The 18,168-nt window shown below is 39.2% G+C and overlaps 1 protein-coding gene across 3 annotated transcripts in view; it reads left to right on the top strand.

Moving 5' to 3' along the window:
• UGGT2 (UDP-glucose glycoprotein glucosyltransferase 2) overlaps window positions 1–18,168 on the top strand; it is a 198,263-nt gene that overhangs the window by 64,572 nt on the left and 115,523 nt on the right. For all 3 annotated transcript variants that reach the window (XM_042979427.1, XM_042979424.1, XM_042979435.1), the window contains exon 10: window positions 653–713. In XM_042979427.1, coding sequence (XP_042835361.1) covers window positions 653–713 — 61 coding nt within the window. The remainder of the gene's footprint in view (window positions 1–652; window positions 714–18,168) is intronic.

Below are 18,168 nucleotides of genomic sequence, written 5' to 3'. Positions count from 1 at the left end.
AAAATCTGTCTTTAAGTTATGAGGGAGTTCTAAGTTCTTCAAGAGTGGATATGGAGGAAGTTAGTATTGTTAGTCATTTAGAGCTTATATACTCTGGTAAAGATCCCAGGTTTACCAAAACTCTTTTTTATGTGCAAGTATTTTGAAATTTGCCTGTTTGCATTGACACATGTGTCATATTGGTCATTTTATACAAAGTTTCTCTGAATGGGCCAAACAGCACAAAATAGCATTTTCAGTCAAGTATATCTGAAAAGTATCTAGTAGTAAACAGGTTCCGACTGTACCTAATGCATACAGTTGTGCCCATGAACTCTTTTTTTTTTTTTTAATTATTTAATTCCAGTGTAGTTAACATACAGTGTCGTGTTAGTTTCAGGTGTACAATATAGTGACTCAGCAACTTGGTCCGTCACCCAGGTGTGCATGAGCTCCTGTCAGTCTTGAATCCACCTGAATCAGACACAGTCAGACACCCTTGTCAAAGGAGAGCCGTGGTGCCAGTTGTCCAATAGCTACATGGAAATGTGCACTTTTGGTCATGAAGCATTCTGAGTTTTTAGGTTCTTATCCAGAGTATTATATTATACTGAATTATAGATTGTCCTAAACATTTAAGTAAAAATGAATTATATCAGTATTTTTTTTCCAGATCTCTGACCAGAATTGCTGTAAATCATCTTATGAGGGAGGAAATACAGGAAAACCAAAAGGTTTGTTTGAATTCTTTTTTTAAAAAAATTGACTACACTAATATCAACGATTTTAGACTTTGGATCTTCAGTTTCCATACAGAAAAAAAATGTTAATTTGTGCTTTTTGATTATTAAAACAGTTCAGATTTTCCACTTTTAGATTGTCTATATAGCTCACAGTCTGTGATAACAGCAAGTCTTCTCTGACATACATCTTACCTACTTCTTCACTCCCCCTGTATACTTCGGAGCTTCTGCCCACGTAGTATGGTTGTCTTTACAGGACAAAGAATAAAGCTGTGAGTTAATTATTCTGTTTCTCATGATCAGTTTTTCTTTAAAAGCTTGTAAGGCCTGAGTCAGGTTTGGACTGCTGGAACATCATTAGAATCCTGTGGCATAAAGGGCACAATTGATCAGTAATTTGATAAGATTCTGCCAAGTGGTCTCTTAAATCACAGTAAGAACCCAAATGATCCTAGTTGTGTGCTATTTGTGAAGTGCTTCGAACACCGCCTGGCTTCATTACATAGGACTGCCTTGGCTTAAAGAAATACAAGACGCACGGGGCGCTGAACAGTAGGAGTGTGTTTTTCTCACCTAAAAGAAGTCTCAGAGTGAGCAGTTACAGACATGGTTTACTCCTTCTATGGCCACAGCTTTAGACTTCTTATTTGTATTTAAAGCAGAAAGAGGCGGGAAGATGGTATTAAATACCACATTAATCCTCCGTAACGCCTTCCTGGAACGCATCACCTGTCTGACTGCCAGCTCACTGGCCAGAATTTTGTCCTATGGCTATCTCTAGCTGCAAGGGAGGCTAGAAAAGTAGTGTTCACTTTTCTAGTAATGGAGGTAGCAAAGTGGGTTAACTTAGCCAGGCAACAGTGCCTGTCACACAGAAGCAGAATGAACTCTCAGTAGGTACCAGCTCTTGTGATGGCGGCCAGCAACTACAGCAGTAATAATGAAGGGGTAGATGCATAGTTCACATTTGGAGCACGAGTGTTGGGAACCATCACACATCATCCCTATGTAGGATATTCTTTGCCTAGCTTACCACCTGAGAAATTATTGTTTATCCTCCCAAAATGGTTGTGGTATTACTCCTTTCTCTAATTTTCCTAATTGCTCTTACCGTTCTTTGAACAGAGTGATTTTCTTGTAAAAGCTCCTGTACTAATAGTGAGTTTTGTTTGAATAGTGCCACCTGCAGCAGGAAAAGAAGAGAGGGTGGAAAAGGGAGGAGAAATAAAGGATGCTGAAGTTTCAGTGGCTTCACCCAGTCCAGTATAGTTTTTTGCCCATTTAATAGTCCAGAGAGGGTGTTCAGGTCATCAGAACATCAAGTTGTGATTTGGGGTCCAAATGCTGGAGGACTTCATGAGGTTACAGAAGAAATACTGTGAGAATGAAAGAGAAGTAACTGGAACTGAAGACCCAAATTTTCTCAGGTAGACCCGTATGACCTCATGATCACAGGGTGACTGCTAAAGCTAGTTGCTGCAGCAGAGTGGAAGTGGAAGTTGATAGAAATGAGTAGATCAGGAAACTCTGAATCTAGAGGCTTGAATGAGTATGGTACCTGATACAGCCCATTCCCTCAGAAATACTGGTTGAATTGAAAACTGTTGAATGTTTAAATGTTATCTGTGATACATTGAATGTTTAGCATTAGGTAGTTTTTTTTAAGTGTTCTAGAGAGAGTATAGGAGTCATTAATATCCCAGTGTATAGAATGGGATCCAGTGATTTCTGTTGGGTCACAGAGTTGGTAAAAGAACCATAATTTGTGCTCTGATAGACAGTTCATTTCAGATCAATTTCATAAGCACTTTGAGTTTGTTCAGGTGCCAAACATCTTGCCAGGTGATTAGAAAACAAGGTATTTGAGGAGATTAAGAAATTTTGGTGTAGTTTCTTTTCTCCTAAAAACTCTTGAATGACTGCTATTTCCAGAAGAACATCATACAAAATTTAGAAAATTGCATTAAATAAAACCAGGTGAATATGAGGAGTCTAGTGTAAACTGTCATTCCTCTACAGAAATCAACAGGGAAACCTGTCGATCAAGCAAAGCTGAGTTTAATCAACTTACTGCAGTAAAGGGGAACAACATTTGGTAGAATCTTCTTAGTGTCTCAAAAGAAGGATATTATGGTAGATTACTTATGGGTTGTAGGGCTTCTGTTCAAGTGGTTTACCAGTAGTTGAGTATTGGTCAACACCATAGTGATGGTTTTGATGAGTGAACTGTTATAAGCAAGCTCTTTGCCCAGATGAGGTAACTGTTCAGATGGGCAAACCAGACCATTTTGTAGTTCTGTTCCAAGTTTGCCTGGAACTATTTGTTTGTAAGAATTTCCTGAAGCAAATGGTTATGTATTCATTTATAGCTTTATCTTCCTGGATAAGAATTTCCTGTAATAGTTCAGTAATGTCAGCTCAGGTGATCTCTGTTCTCAGTCCCAGTAGTTGAGCTGTAATACATAAGTGGTCCCTGCATTTCTCTCTGGGAGGGCAAGAGATGACTCCAGAAGTAGACAGTAGCTGGGTAGAAAAGTGGGGGAGACCATGTTACTTTCACGATAGTACTTTATGCCCAAAGGTTTCATATTAGTAGTAAATAGAAAGTCATAGGGAAGGACAATTTAAAAATTTAAGATCATTGGTTGGTATATTTGCAGAGGGAAAACATGAAGTATTGAGATGGATTATGTTATTATTCACAAATAGTCACTCTCTTCCCTCTGTCAGAGGAGTCTGCTCCTCTGCCCCTACGATGTTGACTGATGCCATGTCACTTGTGACTTGCTTTAACTAATATGAAATGAGCAAATACACATGTCATGTGCAAGCAGCAGCTTTGTGGTTTCATTGCCTTTTGGCTTCTTCACGCTCCCTCTGTCTCCCTCTGTCTCCCTCTGTCTCCCTCTGTCTCCCTCTGTCTCCCTCTGTCTCCCTCCCCCCCTCTCCCTCCCCCCCTCTCCCTCCCCCCCTCTCCCTCCCTCCCTCCCTCTCTCTCCCTCTCTCTGTCTCTCTCTCTCTCTCTGTCTCTCTCTCTCAGCCTCTCTCTCTCAGCCTCTCCCACATAGAGGCTGCTCTCCTGGTCTGGCACCTGAAATGAAAAAGGCCCTGGGGTGAGCCAAAGATAATTGAAGGTGTGAATATGTGATATGAACAAGAAATCAGTGTTTCCTCTGGGAAGCCACTGAGATTCGGGGATTCTTTATATTAAGAACTTGGATACTGTAATATCAATATAATTAAGCTTTATACGTTACTTTTCCGTTTGCTAAATTGTATTTTATCTTATGCTCCTGAAACAATTAAACACTGTTTCTATGTTTCAAAGAAATGCAGAATAATGTCTGTTGCTCTATAAAAGGGTGATTTTAGGGCTATTGGAAAAGGTGAAGGAATAAAGTAGCTATGGAATTAGGAGAGAAAGGCAGAAGTTGTGGGTTTAGTTCCTGGTACTAGCTTTGAGAAGTTCTCTTTAAACCTCTTCTGTAAAATGTAATTAGATTAGATTCAGATTAGAATAATCTGTGAGCATATTTTGTAAATATATACAACTATAAGATGGCAGAAATCATGGGAATGTAGTCAAAATGACAAGTTTAAGGTTAGAATTCTTACAGAAAGAGTTATTCTAATATTACATTTAAAAAAGGTCATTCTTTCATTTACATTATCCAGAATTAACATTATGTGTCAATCCTAGTATTTGCTTTATCTTCTCATTTTTTAGGAATTATTTGGATCTTTTCAATTTTAATATCTTTATTTTTTGCATAGTTCAGCATTTTATTACCAACTTAGCTGGGAAGTCTGGCTATGGTTAATTTTATTTAGTTATATCACATTTTTAATTGAAGCTGGCCTAAGTTGACATTTTATTACTAAGAATATAGTGACTGGTTCCAATAGAAATATGGCTGCAGCCAAATTTAAAGTAGTCCCATTTATTCTCCTAAAAATCATACAGAGCAACAAAGAAAATGAGTAGAATTCATATATAGCGACAAAAAGAATGAAACCACGTTTTCAGCAAAACTATCAGAAGGCAAAAACCTACAAACTCTCAATTTTGTGTGTGGTGGAAAATGCCAGCACCAGTAGAACTTAAGTATAAAGCTACAGTTGCATGGAGGGGAAGAATGGAACATGGCAGGAGTCCCAGCATGACAATCCCAGCAATCATCAGCAAGTACTCACCCTCAAAGGAGAGGGCTCCACTCTGAGTAGGAACACTGGGGTGGGCAGGATTAAAAACAAATAGGAGAGGGGCGCCTGGGTGGCTCAGTGTGTTGAGCGTCTGACTCCTGATTTTGGCTCAGGTCATGATCCCAGGGTCTTGGGATTGAGCCCCACATCGGGCTCTGTGTGGAGTCTGCTTAAGATATTCTCTCTCTCTCTCTCTCTCTCTCTCTCTCTCTCCCTCCCTCCCTCTCTCGCCCTCCCCCCCCCCCCCCCCCCCCGCCGCTCATGCTTGCATGATCTCTATTTCTCATAAAAATTAAACACACACACACACACATCAGCTTCAGGAGGGGGAGAGAGGAGTCATGTGAAGTGCACGGAAGTGGCAGATTTAAGAAAATCTAGCTGGGGGGTGGGGGTGGGGTGGTTCATCCAAGAGACCAGGTCATCATCCTTTAGTGGCAAAGTGAAGAGAAAAAGTGCCTGGTGATTAGAGCCTCTCAGCTGGGCTAATATTTGAGAATCTGAGGAAGACTGTCTACATTGGGTGACCCAGCTGAAACTGTTGATGACAATAAGGAAACTTCAAAGCAGGAAACCTGGAAGGCTAATTTTGCCTCTTTCACTCCCAAACCATCTCCCCTGCTAATGTCTAGTGCGAGAAAATCTAAGTGATTCAGGTATGCTTATCAGAAAGCTAGAACTACTACATCCATGTAAAGATCTCCCTGTAAAGGGGGAAAGGAGGAGCAGAATTACACTGTAAATGAAGAAACCTCACTAAGCAGAGGAAGATTGCGACACGACATTCAGATGTGTGCTTGAAAAGCTACTGAAGTCGAGAAGCAACACAGTACAGAATTACAGTGACTCACAGTGAAGATGGGCCAAGAATAGGACCAGAGAATGGGAAACCAGAGCTGGGAGGGCTTTGCAAAGATATAGAAAGCAACCATTTCAGAAGTAAAAGCTAAAACTACAAATGGCAGGCACAAGGGAGAATTGAAATTCTGGAAAACCCCATAGAAGACATAGTGGATAGAATTAAGAAATGCAAAGAAAGTAAAGCAGAAAAGATTCAAGACAGATGATAATTAAAAGGCAGGTAAAGGAAATCCAGCATTCCTATAGTAGAGTTTCTGAAATAGAAAACCAAACAAATGGACAGAGCAAATGTTTAAAACTGTAATTAAACCATTTTCTGAAATAAAAGACTTGAATCCACATTATTTAAAGGATACACCATATAACTAGGAAAATTGACCAAGAATCATCAAAATAAAGGCTGTAGGAAAAAAGGAATTATTTGTGCATTTAGCAATAAGGATTATAAAGAAAGAAAACCAAATTGGCATCAGATTTTCAAAAACAGTATTCAACCCCAGAAGACAGTGAAGTTCTACCTATGGGATTCTCAGAGAAAGAAAAACTGTCCCTCAAACTGTCTCTCAGATAGATATGCATATATAGACTACAAAAAATGTTGAACAACAAGAATTCAGGGAAAGCATGCTCCCTGAGGAATTTCTTCTGATCAAGAACTCATAGAAGATGCTTTGGCAGAAAAACTGCCTAGTTGGGCATTGAATGAGTTTATTGTCCAACTAAAACAGAGACGCAGGTGAGGGAAAGGGTGATGCTGCAGTATGTAAATAGCGTCCACTCTGACATAGTAAAATATTGCAACTAATACAAGTAGGGAGGTGGTAAATAGAATAAATTTGCTGACTGCCTTAACGGAGATACTCGGGAATCATGGGAGTGGATTAAAGCTGAAAAATCACGCAGTGGAGCCTAAACATACTTAAAAGTGCACAGTTAGCCACTAATGAGTAGAAAGCTATTGAGTAGAAGTGGGCTGTGCAAGAGCAGGAAGAGGTTAAAAACTAATTATTTTTTATAATAGCATCATTAGATACCTTTTAAAGAGCTGAGGGTATTCCATGAAGATACATGTGTAAGAGTAGCTAGTGGAACAGAGATCTAAATCTGCCCTTGGAAAAGAACCTAAAAGAAATGTACATGCACCCCCCCCCCACAATCCATTCATGAATGAATTTTAGAAACACACCCGGAAAGAGTGAATGCAACATGGAAGAATGACAGTTGCAGCTACTTTCTGTCGTATCAACCAATGTAAATAAACTTGACATTACCAAGAGTTGTCAGTTTGAATCATTAGGCTCATAAATGTGAAATAACTCTTAAACTAATTCAGAAATGTTAAAGATTAAAGATGGGGCAGTGGTAGACCAAGTAAATACTGTGTTACAGGGGTAGTGATCTTAATACCATAAAGCCAGGTTCAGGCCTGAAAGTATTAATGAGCAAAAAATGGCCCTGTATGAGACTGATGAAAGTGTAACAATTATTAATATCTATCCATCAAAGCACTGTAGGAATATTCATAAACTACTGGAGATGGAAGGAAAAACAGAATTTACCTAAGACTGATGTAGTCAAAAAACAAAGATACGACCAAACATTATCAATGTGATAGGTGTTACAGATATATAATAAATTTTATATCCTGATAACAAAGTCTTTCCTCAAATTGTTATGGAGTAATGACCCCCCCAAAAAAAAAACTGGAAAGCAGATATAATAGAAAAAAACATTCTTTCATCCCTGTGCACTCAAACTGGAAGTTGATTAAAAAAAAAAAAAAAATCAGGAGAACACGGCTTCTTCTCTGGGAGATTAAAACTCTGTTTACTCTTAAGTAGAAGGGAAAATAAAATATACATCAAAATTGCAGTATTCTTGATAAATTTAAAAAAAAGACAAGCTATTAGAATCTTTGGGGCACAAAACAAAGTTCAGAGAAAAGCCTTAAAATCTTACATCAGTAAAAATAAAAGATTAAAAATAAAGGAATTAAATTTAGGACCTAAAAGGTTAGGAAAAGCAATAAAGAAAATCAAAAGAAAGCAGAAGAAAATAATACAGGTTAAAAATTAATGCACTAAAAGACAAAAATAGTGAAACTAATAAAAGGATAATATGCCATAACCAAGTTTACTTGAATGCAAGGATGGTTCAATATTAGGAAGTCTGTTCGTATAATAATATCATTGGATATTTGTTGTAAAGTGGCACGATTTTCTCCATAGATGCTGAAAAGCATTTTACACAATTCAAGATCTATTCCTGACTGTAAAAACATTTTTAAAAACTTCGTAAAGAAATCAATGAGACCTTTTTTTAAAGTGTGCACATGTGTATTTGTGTGTATCTCAGCTTAAAAACCATCTTACTATTGGAAAAGATGTGAGAAAAGAAAAAGACTCCATTTATAATAGCAACATAAACAGCTGTATATTTACCAAAATCAGGAACAAGACAATGAAGCTCATTGTCCTTGTAATTTATCATTGTATTAGCTATGTTAGCCAACATGATTAGTTAAGAGAAACATGTTAGAAGTATAAAAATTGGGGGGAAATGCAGCGTAAGAGAATCTGTGAAAAAGCCAAAAACTGGAGACAGAAAGGTGTTCTAGTCTTCTCAGGCTCCCATGGACTGGGTGGCTTCGACAAGTTATTTTCTCACATTTTGGGAGCCTAGAAGTCCCAGATCGTGGTTTTGGCAGATTCTGTTTCTGGTGAGGGCTATCTTCCTGGTTGGTAGAGACAGCCACCTTCTTGGTGTGTCTTCACATGGCCTTTCTGTGCATACGAAGTGCACCACCCTCATGACCTCATTTCACTGTAATTACATCTCTGTAGGTCCTGTCACTAAATATAGTCACATCGGGGGTGAGGGCTTCAGTTATTTGAATTTGGAGAGGGACGTGCTTTAGTCCCCAACAAAAGGTAATAGGTTACACGATTAATATATAGAGAAATCAGTGGGTTCCAAATATTGCAAACAACTAGTTCAAACAACTTGTTGGAAGATGTCAGAAGAGAGAAAGACTCCATTTATAATAGTAACATAAACAGCATCTTGACAACGAAGTCAATTCGAAGTTAATTTATAGTTGTAATCAGAACCTATAAAAATACCAAAGGTTACTTTTTTTTTTCCTGAAACTTGACAAATCTAAAACTTCACGTGGAAAAGATAGGCAAGGAATAATAGCCAGGGATACTGTGGAAAATTTAAAAGAACAGTAGGGACCTGCCCCGTGGGGACACCAGCACAGACTGTTCATGCCATCATGGATTGTCACTCCAGCCTGCTCAGGGCCACTGGGGCCACCACTGCCATCACCTTTCTACCTCTCCTCCATTTGGAATCAGTGAAATAGTTTTGAAATAAGCTTTGATTTCAGAGCAAGAAATCTGAATTTAATCCGTAAACTAAGGAACCGTGGTGTATTTTGCTGTCTCAGCCATCTCCCTTGGAGCATGCTGGGAGAAGGACAAGAATGGTAATGGCTTTCCTGTCATTAATCTTGGCTAAATGGGTTTGGACCAGTAGTGCATGTTACCTGCTACCGTGTGGGGCATGTGAGTGGTACCTAAAAAAACGGAGACGAGGGTGGTAGGGACTAGAGGCCGGGAATCCCAGGATCCCTTGCAGTGTTCCTGAGTGTGGACTAAGCACTGGAACAATCATGATGTACGTCACTGCTGTGACATATCCTCCCCACACACCAAAGAGTACAGTTCCCACAAAACGTGTAAACAAGAGGTTTATGCATAAGAAAGAAATAATAGTGGTCATTAAATATGTAGAAAGATGATCTGTCTTCACTCCTAATAGAAATACAGGTCCAAGTTAAACTGAGACACCAGATTTTAAAAATTAGAAAGTTTGATAGTGTAATCAGCGAGCGGATCTATCTTTTGTGAAAGAAAGCAGGGAAAACGAGATGTATATCTGGACGTATTAGTGTTTGCATAAAGGGACACCAGAAGGATGAATGAGAAACGGTGGGTGGGAAAAACCCCGGTCACCTCTACGGGCCACAAAGAGAGGCTGGGAGACAGAGTGAAAGGTGCCAGAATGGGCATGAGAATTGTGTAGAGGTTTTTATGTGGTTTGACTTTGAACTCATGCAGAGATTATTCTGGAAATATTATGACTGTGCTGAAGGTACATAAGTATATTTGGGTTTGATTTTATTCAGGAGGCAACTGATTTCACTCCAAACCATGGCACATTTCCCTTCGAAGTTCAGAATTGTTATTTTGATCAGAGATTTACCAGAAGCTGCTTTTCCTGATTTTAAATTAAATGTCAGTCTACTGTGTATCTGTTCCTATTTGCTTGTAAGAGCTGTTTGTGTTCCATAACATTTTTTGGTTTGGGGGAATAAAATGGAGATATGATAGGGTGATCTGGTAACTTTGTTGTTGTTGTTTTGTTGTTGTTGTTGTTGTTTTTTACTTCAGCAGTGTAAAACAGATTGTTTCAGTTTCATAATTACATAATCAAATGCAGGTATTTAAATACAAGATCCAAGTAAAGGATTATATCTAATTCAAATAAAAGCTCACACCTTCTCTAATTATGTGAACTAATTACTTAGAAGAGACAACAATTTTAGAATTCTTGAGAAAAATCCCAAGATTAGAATATCCTTCCCAAAAGTTCTTCTGTAAAACATTTTCTTTAGAATCTTCTATTCTCTCATCACTCATCCTGGGGGCAGGGGAGGGAGAACCTCTTCTATATTACAATATATCTGACTTCAAATTTTAAATCCAGAATGGATGCAGTTTCAGCTTGGGGGCCTCCCTCCAGATGTGTTTATAAGCAAATTTACCATGATAAAGCTCTACCAGTCTTCTGGGGTCCACCCAGTTGGAATTTTTTTAGTTTCTGGTAATGGCCCAGCTCTGTTGGTGGTTAAAGGGATATGTTACAATGTATTCCCTCTTTTTTTTTCAGCCTCTGCTTTATTTTTTTAATATAATTTATTGTCAAATTGGCTAACATACAGTGTGTAAAGTGTGCTCTTGGTTTTTGAGGTAGATTCCCATGGTTCATTGCTTACATACAACACCCAGTGCTCATCCCAACAAGTGCCCACCTCAATGCCCATCACCCATTTTCCCCTGTACCCACCCCCCCATCAACCCTCAGATTGTTCTCTGTATTTAAGAGTCTCTTACGGTTTGTCTCCCTCCCTGTTTGTAACTATTTTTTTTCCCTTTCCCTTTTCCATGGTCTTGTGTTAAGTTTCTCAAAATCCACATGAATGAAAACATATGATATCTGTCCTTCTCTGACTGACTTATTACACTCAACATAATACCTTCCAGTTTCATCCACATTGCTGCAAATGACAGGATTTCATTCTTTCTCATTGCCAAGCAGTATTGTATATATAAACCACATCTTTATCCATTCATCAGTTAATGGACATTTGGGCTCTTTCTATAATTTGGCTATTGTTGAAAGCGCTCCTATAAACATTAGGGTACATGTGCCCCTATGAATCAGCACTCCTGTATCCTTTGGCTAAATTCCTAATAGTGCTGTTGCTGGGTCGTAGGGTAGTTCTATTTTTAATTTTTTGAGGAACCTCCACACTATTTTCCAGAGTGGCTGCACCAGTTTGCATTCCCACCAGCAGTGCAAGAGGGTTCCCATTTCTCCACATTCTTGCCAGCATCTGTAGTTTCCTGGTTTGCTCATTTTAGCCACTCTGACTGGTGTGAGGTGATATCTGAGTGTGGTTTTGATTTGTATTTCCCTGATGATGAGTGACATTGAGAATCTTTTCATGTGTCTGTTGGCCATCTGGATGTCTTCTTTGGAGAAGTGTCTATTCATGTCTTCTGCCCATTTCTTCACTGGATTATTTGTTTTTTGGGTGCTGAGTTTGGTAAGTTCTTTGTAGATTTTGGATACCAACCCTTTGTCTGATATGTCATTTGCAAATATCTTTTCCCATTCCATCAGTTGCCTTTTAGTTTTGTTAATTATTTCCTTTGCAGTGCAGAAGCTTTTTATCTTAATGAGGTCCCATTTTTGCTTTTAATTCCCTTGCCTTTGGAGATGTGTAGAGCAAGAAATTGCTGCAGCTGAGGTCAAAGAGGTTGTTGCCTACTCTAGGGTTTTGATGGTTTTCTGTCTCACATTTAGGTCTTTCATCCATTTTGAGTTAATTTTGGGGTATGGTGTAAGAAAGTGGTCTCGTTTCATTCTTCTACATGTTGCTGTCCAGTTCTCCCAGCACCATTTGCTAAAGAGACTTTTTTCCATTGGATACTCTTTCCTGCTTTGTGAAAGATTAGCTGGCCGTACATTTTGTGGGTCAGTTTTGGGTACTCTATTCTATTCCATTGGTCTTTGTGTCTGTTTTATGCCAATACCATACTGTCTTGATGATTACAGCTTTGTAATAGAGACTAAAGTCTTGGATTATGATGCCTCCCACTTTGGTTTCCTTTTTCAGTATTACTTTGGCTATTCGGGGTCTTTTGTGGTTCCATACAAATTTTAGGATTGATTGTTCTAGCTTTAAGAAGAATGCCAGTGCAATTTTGATTGGGATTGCATTGAATGTGTAGATTGCTTTTGGCAGTATTGACATTTTAACAATATTCTTCCAGTCCATGAGCATGGGATGTTCCGTTTCCTTCATTTTCCTTCATGAGTTTTCTATAGTTTTTAGCATATAGATCTTTTTATATCTTTGGTTAGGTTTATTCCTAGGTATTTTATGGCTTTTGGTGCAATTGTAAATGGGATCAATTTCTTGATTTCTCTTTCTGTTGCTTCATTATTGATGTATAGAAATGTAACCAATTTCTATACATTGATTTTGTACCCTGTGACTTTGCTGAATTCATGTATCCATTCTAGCAGCCTTTTGGTGGAATCTTTCAGGTTTTCCATGTAGAGTATCATGTCATTTGCGAAAAGTAAAAGTTTGACCTCTTTGCCAATTTTGATGCCTTTTATTTCATTTTGTTGTCTGATTGCTGATGCTAGCTAGCTGGACTTCCAACACTATGTTAAACAACAGTGGTGAGAGTGGACATCCCTGTCGTGTCCCTGATCTCAGGGGGAAAGCTCTCAGTTTTTCCCTACTGAGGATGATATTAGCTGTGGGCTTTTCATGTATGGCTTTTATGATGTTTAGGTATATTCCTGCTGTCCTGACTTCCTTGAGGGTTTTTATGAAGAAACGATGCTGTATTTTGTCACATGCTTTTTCTGGATGTATTGACAGGATCATGTGGTTCTTATCCGTTCTTTTATTAATGTGATGTATCATATTGATTGATTTGCGAATATTGAACCAGCCCTGCAGCTCAAGAAAGATTCCTACTTGATCATGGTGAAAAATTCTTTTTATATACTGTTGAATTCAATTTGCTAGTATCTTGTCGAGAAATTTTGCATCCATGTTCATCAGGGATGTTGGTCTGTAATTCTCCTTTTTTTGTGGGGTTTCTTTCTGGTTTGGGAATCAAGGTAATGCTGGTTTCATAGAATGAGTCCGGAAGTTTTCCTTCCATTTCTATTTTTTTGAAATAGCTTGAGAAGGATAGGTATTAACTCTGCTTTAAATGTCTGGTAGAATTTCCCTGGGAAGCCATCTGACTCAGGACTCTTATTTGTTGGGAGATTTTTGATAACTGATTCAATTTCTTTACTAGTTATGGGTCTGTTTAAATTTTCTATTTCTTCCCATTTGAGTTTTAGTAGTGTGTGGGTGTCTAATTTGTCCATTTCTTCTAGGTTGTCCAGCTGGTTGGCATATAATTTTTCATGGTATTCTCTGATAAGTGCTTGTATTTCTGAGGGATTGGTTGTAATAATTCCATTTTCATTCATGATTTTATCTATTTGGGTCATCTCTCTTCTTTTTGAGAAGTCTGGCTAGGGGTTTATCAATTTTGTTTATTTTTTCAAAAAACCAGCTCTTGGGGCGCCTGGGTGGCGCAGTCGGTTAAGCGTCCGACTTCAGCCAGGTCACGATCTCGCGGTCCGTGAGTTCGAGCCCTGCGTCGGGCTCTGGGCTGATGGCTCGGAGCCTGGAGCCTGTTTCCGATTCTGTGTCTCCCTCTCTCTCTGCCCCTCCCCCGTTCATGCTCTGTCTCTCTCTGTCCCAAAAATAAATAAAAAACGTTGAAAAAAAAATTAAAAAAAAAAAAAAACCAGCTCTTAGTTTCATTGATCTGTTCTACTGTTTTGTTTTGTTTTTTGGGGGGGGGGGGCGGGAATTCTATATTGTTTATTTCTGCTCTGATCTTTATTATTTCTCTTCTGCTGCTGGCCCGGGGTTCCTTTGTTGTTCTGCTTCTAGTTCCTTTAGGTGTGCTATTAGATTTTGTATTTGGAATTTTTCTTGTTTCTTGAGATAGGCCTGGGTTGCTATGTATTTTCCTCTTAGGACTCCCTTTGCTGCATCCCAAGGGGTTTGGACTGTTGTGTTTTCATTTTCATTTGTTTCCATATATTTGCTAATTTCTTCTGTAGTTGCCTGGTTGACACATTCATTCTTTAGTAGGATGTTCTTTAACCTCCATGCATTTGGAGGCTTTCCAATTTTTTTTCTGTGATTGATTTCAAGTTTCATAGCATTGTGATCTGAAAATGTGCATGGTATGATCTCAATTCTTTTATATTTATTGAGGACTGTTTTGTGACCCAGCATATGATCTATCTTGGAGAATGTTCCATGTGCACTAGAGTAAAATGTATATTCTGCTGCTTTAGGATGGAAAGTTCTGAATATATCTGTCAAGTCCATCTTGTCCATTGTATCATTCAGGGCCATTGTTTCTTTATTGATTTTCTGTCTGGATGATCTGTCCATTTCTGTAAGTGTAGTATTAAAGTCCCCTGCAATTACCACATTCTTACCAATAAGATGCTCATGTTTGTGATTGTTTTATATATTTGGGTTCTCCTGTATTCAGTGCATAGACATTTATAATTTTTAGCTCTTCTTGATGGATACACATCATAATTATGATATAATGCCCTTCTTCATCTCTTGTTACAGCCTTTAGTTTAAAATCTAGTTTATCTGATATAAGTAATGGCTACTCCAGCTTTCTTTTGACTTCCAGTAGCATGATAGATGGTTCTCCATCCCCTCACTTTCAATCTGAAGGTGTCCTCAGGTCTAAAATGAGTCTCTTGTAGACAGCAAATAGATGGGTCTTGGTTTTGTTTGGTTTTTTTTAATCCATTCTGATACCCTATGACTTTTGATTGGAGCATTTAGTCCATTTACATTCAGTGTTATTACTGAAAGATACAGATTTAGTGTCATTGTGTTATCTGTAGGTTTCATGCTTATAGTGATGTCTATGGTCCTTTGTGGTCCTTGCAACATTCCACTCACAGAGTCCCCCTTAGAATCTCTTGCAGGGCTGGTTTAGTGGTCATAAACTCCTTCAGTTTTTGTTTGTCTGGGAAAGCCTTTATCTCTCCTTCTATTCTGAATGACAGGCTTGCTGAACAAAGGATTCTTGGTTGCATATTTTTCTTTTTCAGCACGTTGAAAACTCCCTGCCACTCCTTTCTGGCCTGCCCCATTTCAGTAGATTGGTCTGCTACTACCCTTATGGGTACCCTTGTAGACCTTAAGGCCCATTTGTCTAGTTATGGGTCTGTTTAAATTTTCTGTTTCTTCCCATTTGAGTTTTAGTAGTGTGTGGGTGTCTAATTTGTCCATCCCTAGCTGCTTTCAGAGTTCTCTTTATCTTCATATTTTGCCAGTTTCACTATGACATGTCACACAGAAGATGGATTCAAGTTACGTCTGAAGGGAGTTCTCTGTGCCTCCTAGATTTCAATGTCTGTTTCCTTCCCCAGATTGGGGAAGTTCCTACCTACGATTTGTTCAAGTACACCTACGGCCCCTTTCTCTCTTCTTCTTCTTCTGGAACTCCTATGATATGGATATTGTTCCGTTTCATTTTACCACTTAGTTCTCTAATTCTCCCCTCGTGGTCCAGAATTTTCTTACCTCTCTTTTTCTCAGCTTCATCTTTGCCATAATTTTGTCTTCTCTTTCACTTAATCTCCCCTCTGCCTCTTGAATCCTTGCTGTCACTGCCTCGAGTTTATTTTGCACCTCATTTACAACATTTTTAAATTCATCATGACTATTTTTTACTTCCTTGATCTGTGCAGCAATAGATCTCTGCTCTCTTCCATGTTTCTTTCAAGCCCAGCAATTAATCTTATGACTATTCTAAATTCTTGTTCACTTATGTTGTTTATATCTTTTGATCAATTCTTTAGTTGTCATTTCTTCCTGAAATTTCTTTTGAGGAAAATTCTTCCGTTTCATCATTTTGGCTAGTTCCCTGTCCCTTATGTGTTTTAAAAGCTTGCTGTGTGTCCTGCACTACTATATTAAAGAGGGGTCATACAGTCTCCAGGGCCTGGCCCTTCAGGAGGTGTTTTTTGGAGTGTGCTACTTGCTCTCTGTTGTTGTGACTGTGGTTGCTTTATCTCCCTACCCATCGTGATGTTTTGGACCTTCCACTAGGTGTGCTTTGATTTGTTCGCTGAAGTAGCCTTGGAAAAGAAAACAAAAAACAGAAAAACAAAACAAAAACACCAGCTACAGCAAAACAACGGGGTGATGGTGTTGATGGAAGAGGCCTTATCCCATACAAAGAGAGAGATGACAGGAGCAGGGAAAAAGAAAAGAAAATTGACCAGAGAAACTCTATGGCTTAATCTAGACAGAGGGGAAACTGAAGGAGATATAGAATAGTAAAGAGAATAGATTCAATATGTCTGCTTAAACAAACCAACAACCAGAATAACCAGACTAGAGAAGGGAAGAAATAAGGAGAAAAGGAAGAGGGGGGAAAAAAAAAGTGTGTGTATTTATATATATACACACACATGTACACACACACAAAACAAGAATTGTCCAAGAATTAGAAAATGCAAAACCACAGCCAAATTATGGAAAGAGCCTAAATGTCCATCAACTGATGAATGGATAAAGAAATTGTGGTTTATATACACAATGGAATACTACGTGGCAATGAGAAAAAATGAAATATGGCCTTTTGTAGCAACATGGATGGAACTGGAGAGTGTGATGCTAAGTGAAATAAGCCATACAGAGAAAGACAGATACCATATGGTTTCACTCTTATGTGGATCCTGAGAAACATAACAGAAACCCATGGGGGAGGGGAAGGAAAAAAAAAAAAAAAAAAAGAGGTTAGAGTGGGAGAGAGCCAAAGCATTAGAGACTGTTAAAAACTGAGAACAAACTGAGGGTTGATGGGGGGTGGGAGGGAGGGCAGGGTGGGTGATGGGTATTGAAGAGGGCACCTTTTGGGATGAGCACTGGGTGTTGTATGGAAACCAATTTGACAGTAAATTTCATATATTAAAAAAAAAAAAAAAAAAAAAAATGAAAAAAAAAAGTTCAATGTATAAAATCAAAAAAAATAAATAAATAAATAAATAAATATTATAGACACGGGAAAAAAAAAAAAAAAAAAAAGAAAATGCAAAACCACTGGGGGCCTTGGAACCAGGGGCAGCACTGGTCTGGAGGAGGGGCTGTCTGGTTAACATCTGTCCTGTCCCAGTAGATCCAGAGTCAGCAGGCACAGAGGGGCATGGTTTGGTGTGGGCGGGTCCCCGCCTCCACTGTGAACCTGCTGTCCCTTCCCTGATGCCACATGTTGGAGGTGGTGGGGAGAAAAATGGCGACACTCCAGTCTCTCCTTCACCGACCAGGTGTCCCAAACCACTCATTCAGGCCATCCTTGCAGTGCCGCAGGAAGGCGTGAATGAAGCAGTTTGCCCCACTCCCCCAACTCTCGCATCTCCCTGGCTCACGTCTGGGATTTAAACCCCGATGTCTTAAAGGGCTCTGCTCTGTGCACCACAGTTCCGGGGAAGAGGCGCTCCGTGTGGCAGACATGACTTCTGGCTGGTGGGCACAGGCAGCCTTTGTCCTTTGAATGGTTATATACCTTCTTCCCACAGCACTCCAGGGAGAGGATCACTTTCTCCCACTGCAGACTGCACCTCTGAACTAGGTACCGAGCCCAGGGCTGGCTCCCCTCCTCCCCAGGTGCACAAACAGGGCAGCCGGCCTCAGTTCAGAGGAAGCCCCACAGTTAGAGATTATATCTTTCTCTGTCCTGCTCTGTGGTTTTTCTCTTGTCCAGATATAGTCCTACGCTTCCTTAGTCTCTCTTTTTCATCCCTTTGTCTCTGTGCAGAAGGGGATCCCTCCCATCCCTGCATTATGCAGCCTGTTTTATCTTCCCAGTTCGCAATCACGCACCTATGACCCGCCAGGTTGTCCCCATGGGTCCCTGGAGACGTCTTTGTCACTCTGCGGCCTGGACTCTTGGAATTC

Source organism: Panthera tigris, chromosome A1 (genome assembly GCF_018350195.1).
Source record: "Panthera tigris isolate Pti1 chromosome A1, P.tigris_Pti1_mat1.1, whole genome shotgun sequence".
Taxonomy (NCBI): domain Eukaryota; kingdom Metazoa; phylum Chordata; class Mammalia; order Carnivora; family Felidae; genus Panthera; species Panthera tigris.
The sequence above is the reverse complement of the archived record's forward strand: the minus strand, read 5'-3'. Positions and strand labels throughout refer to the sequence as shown.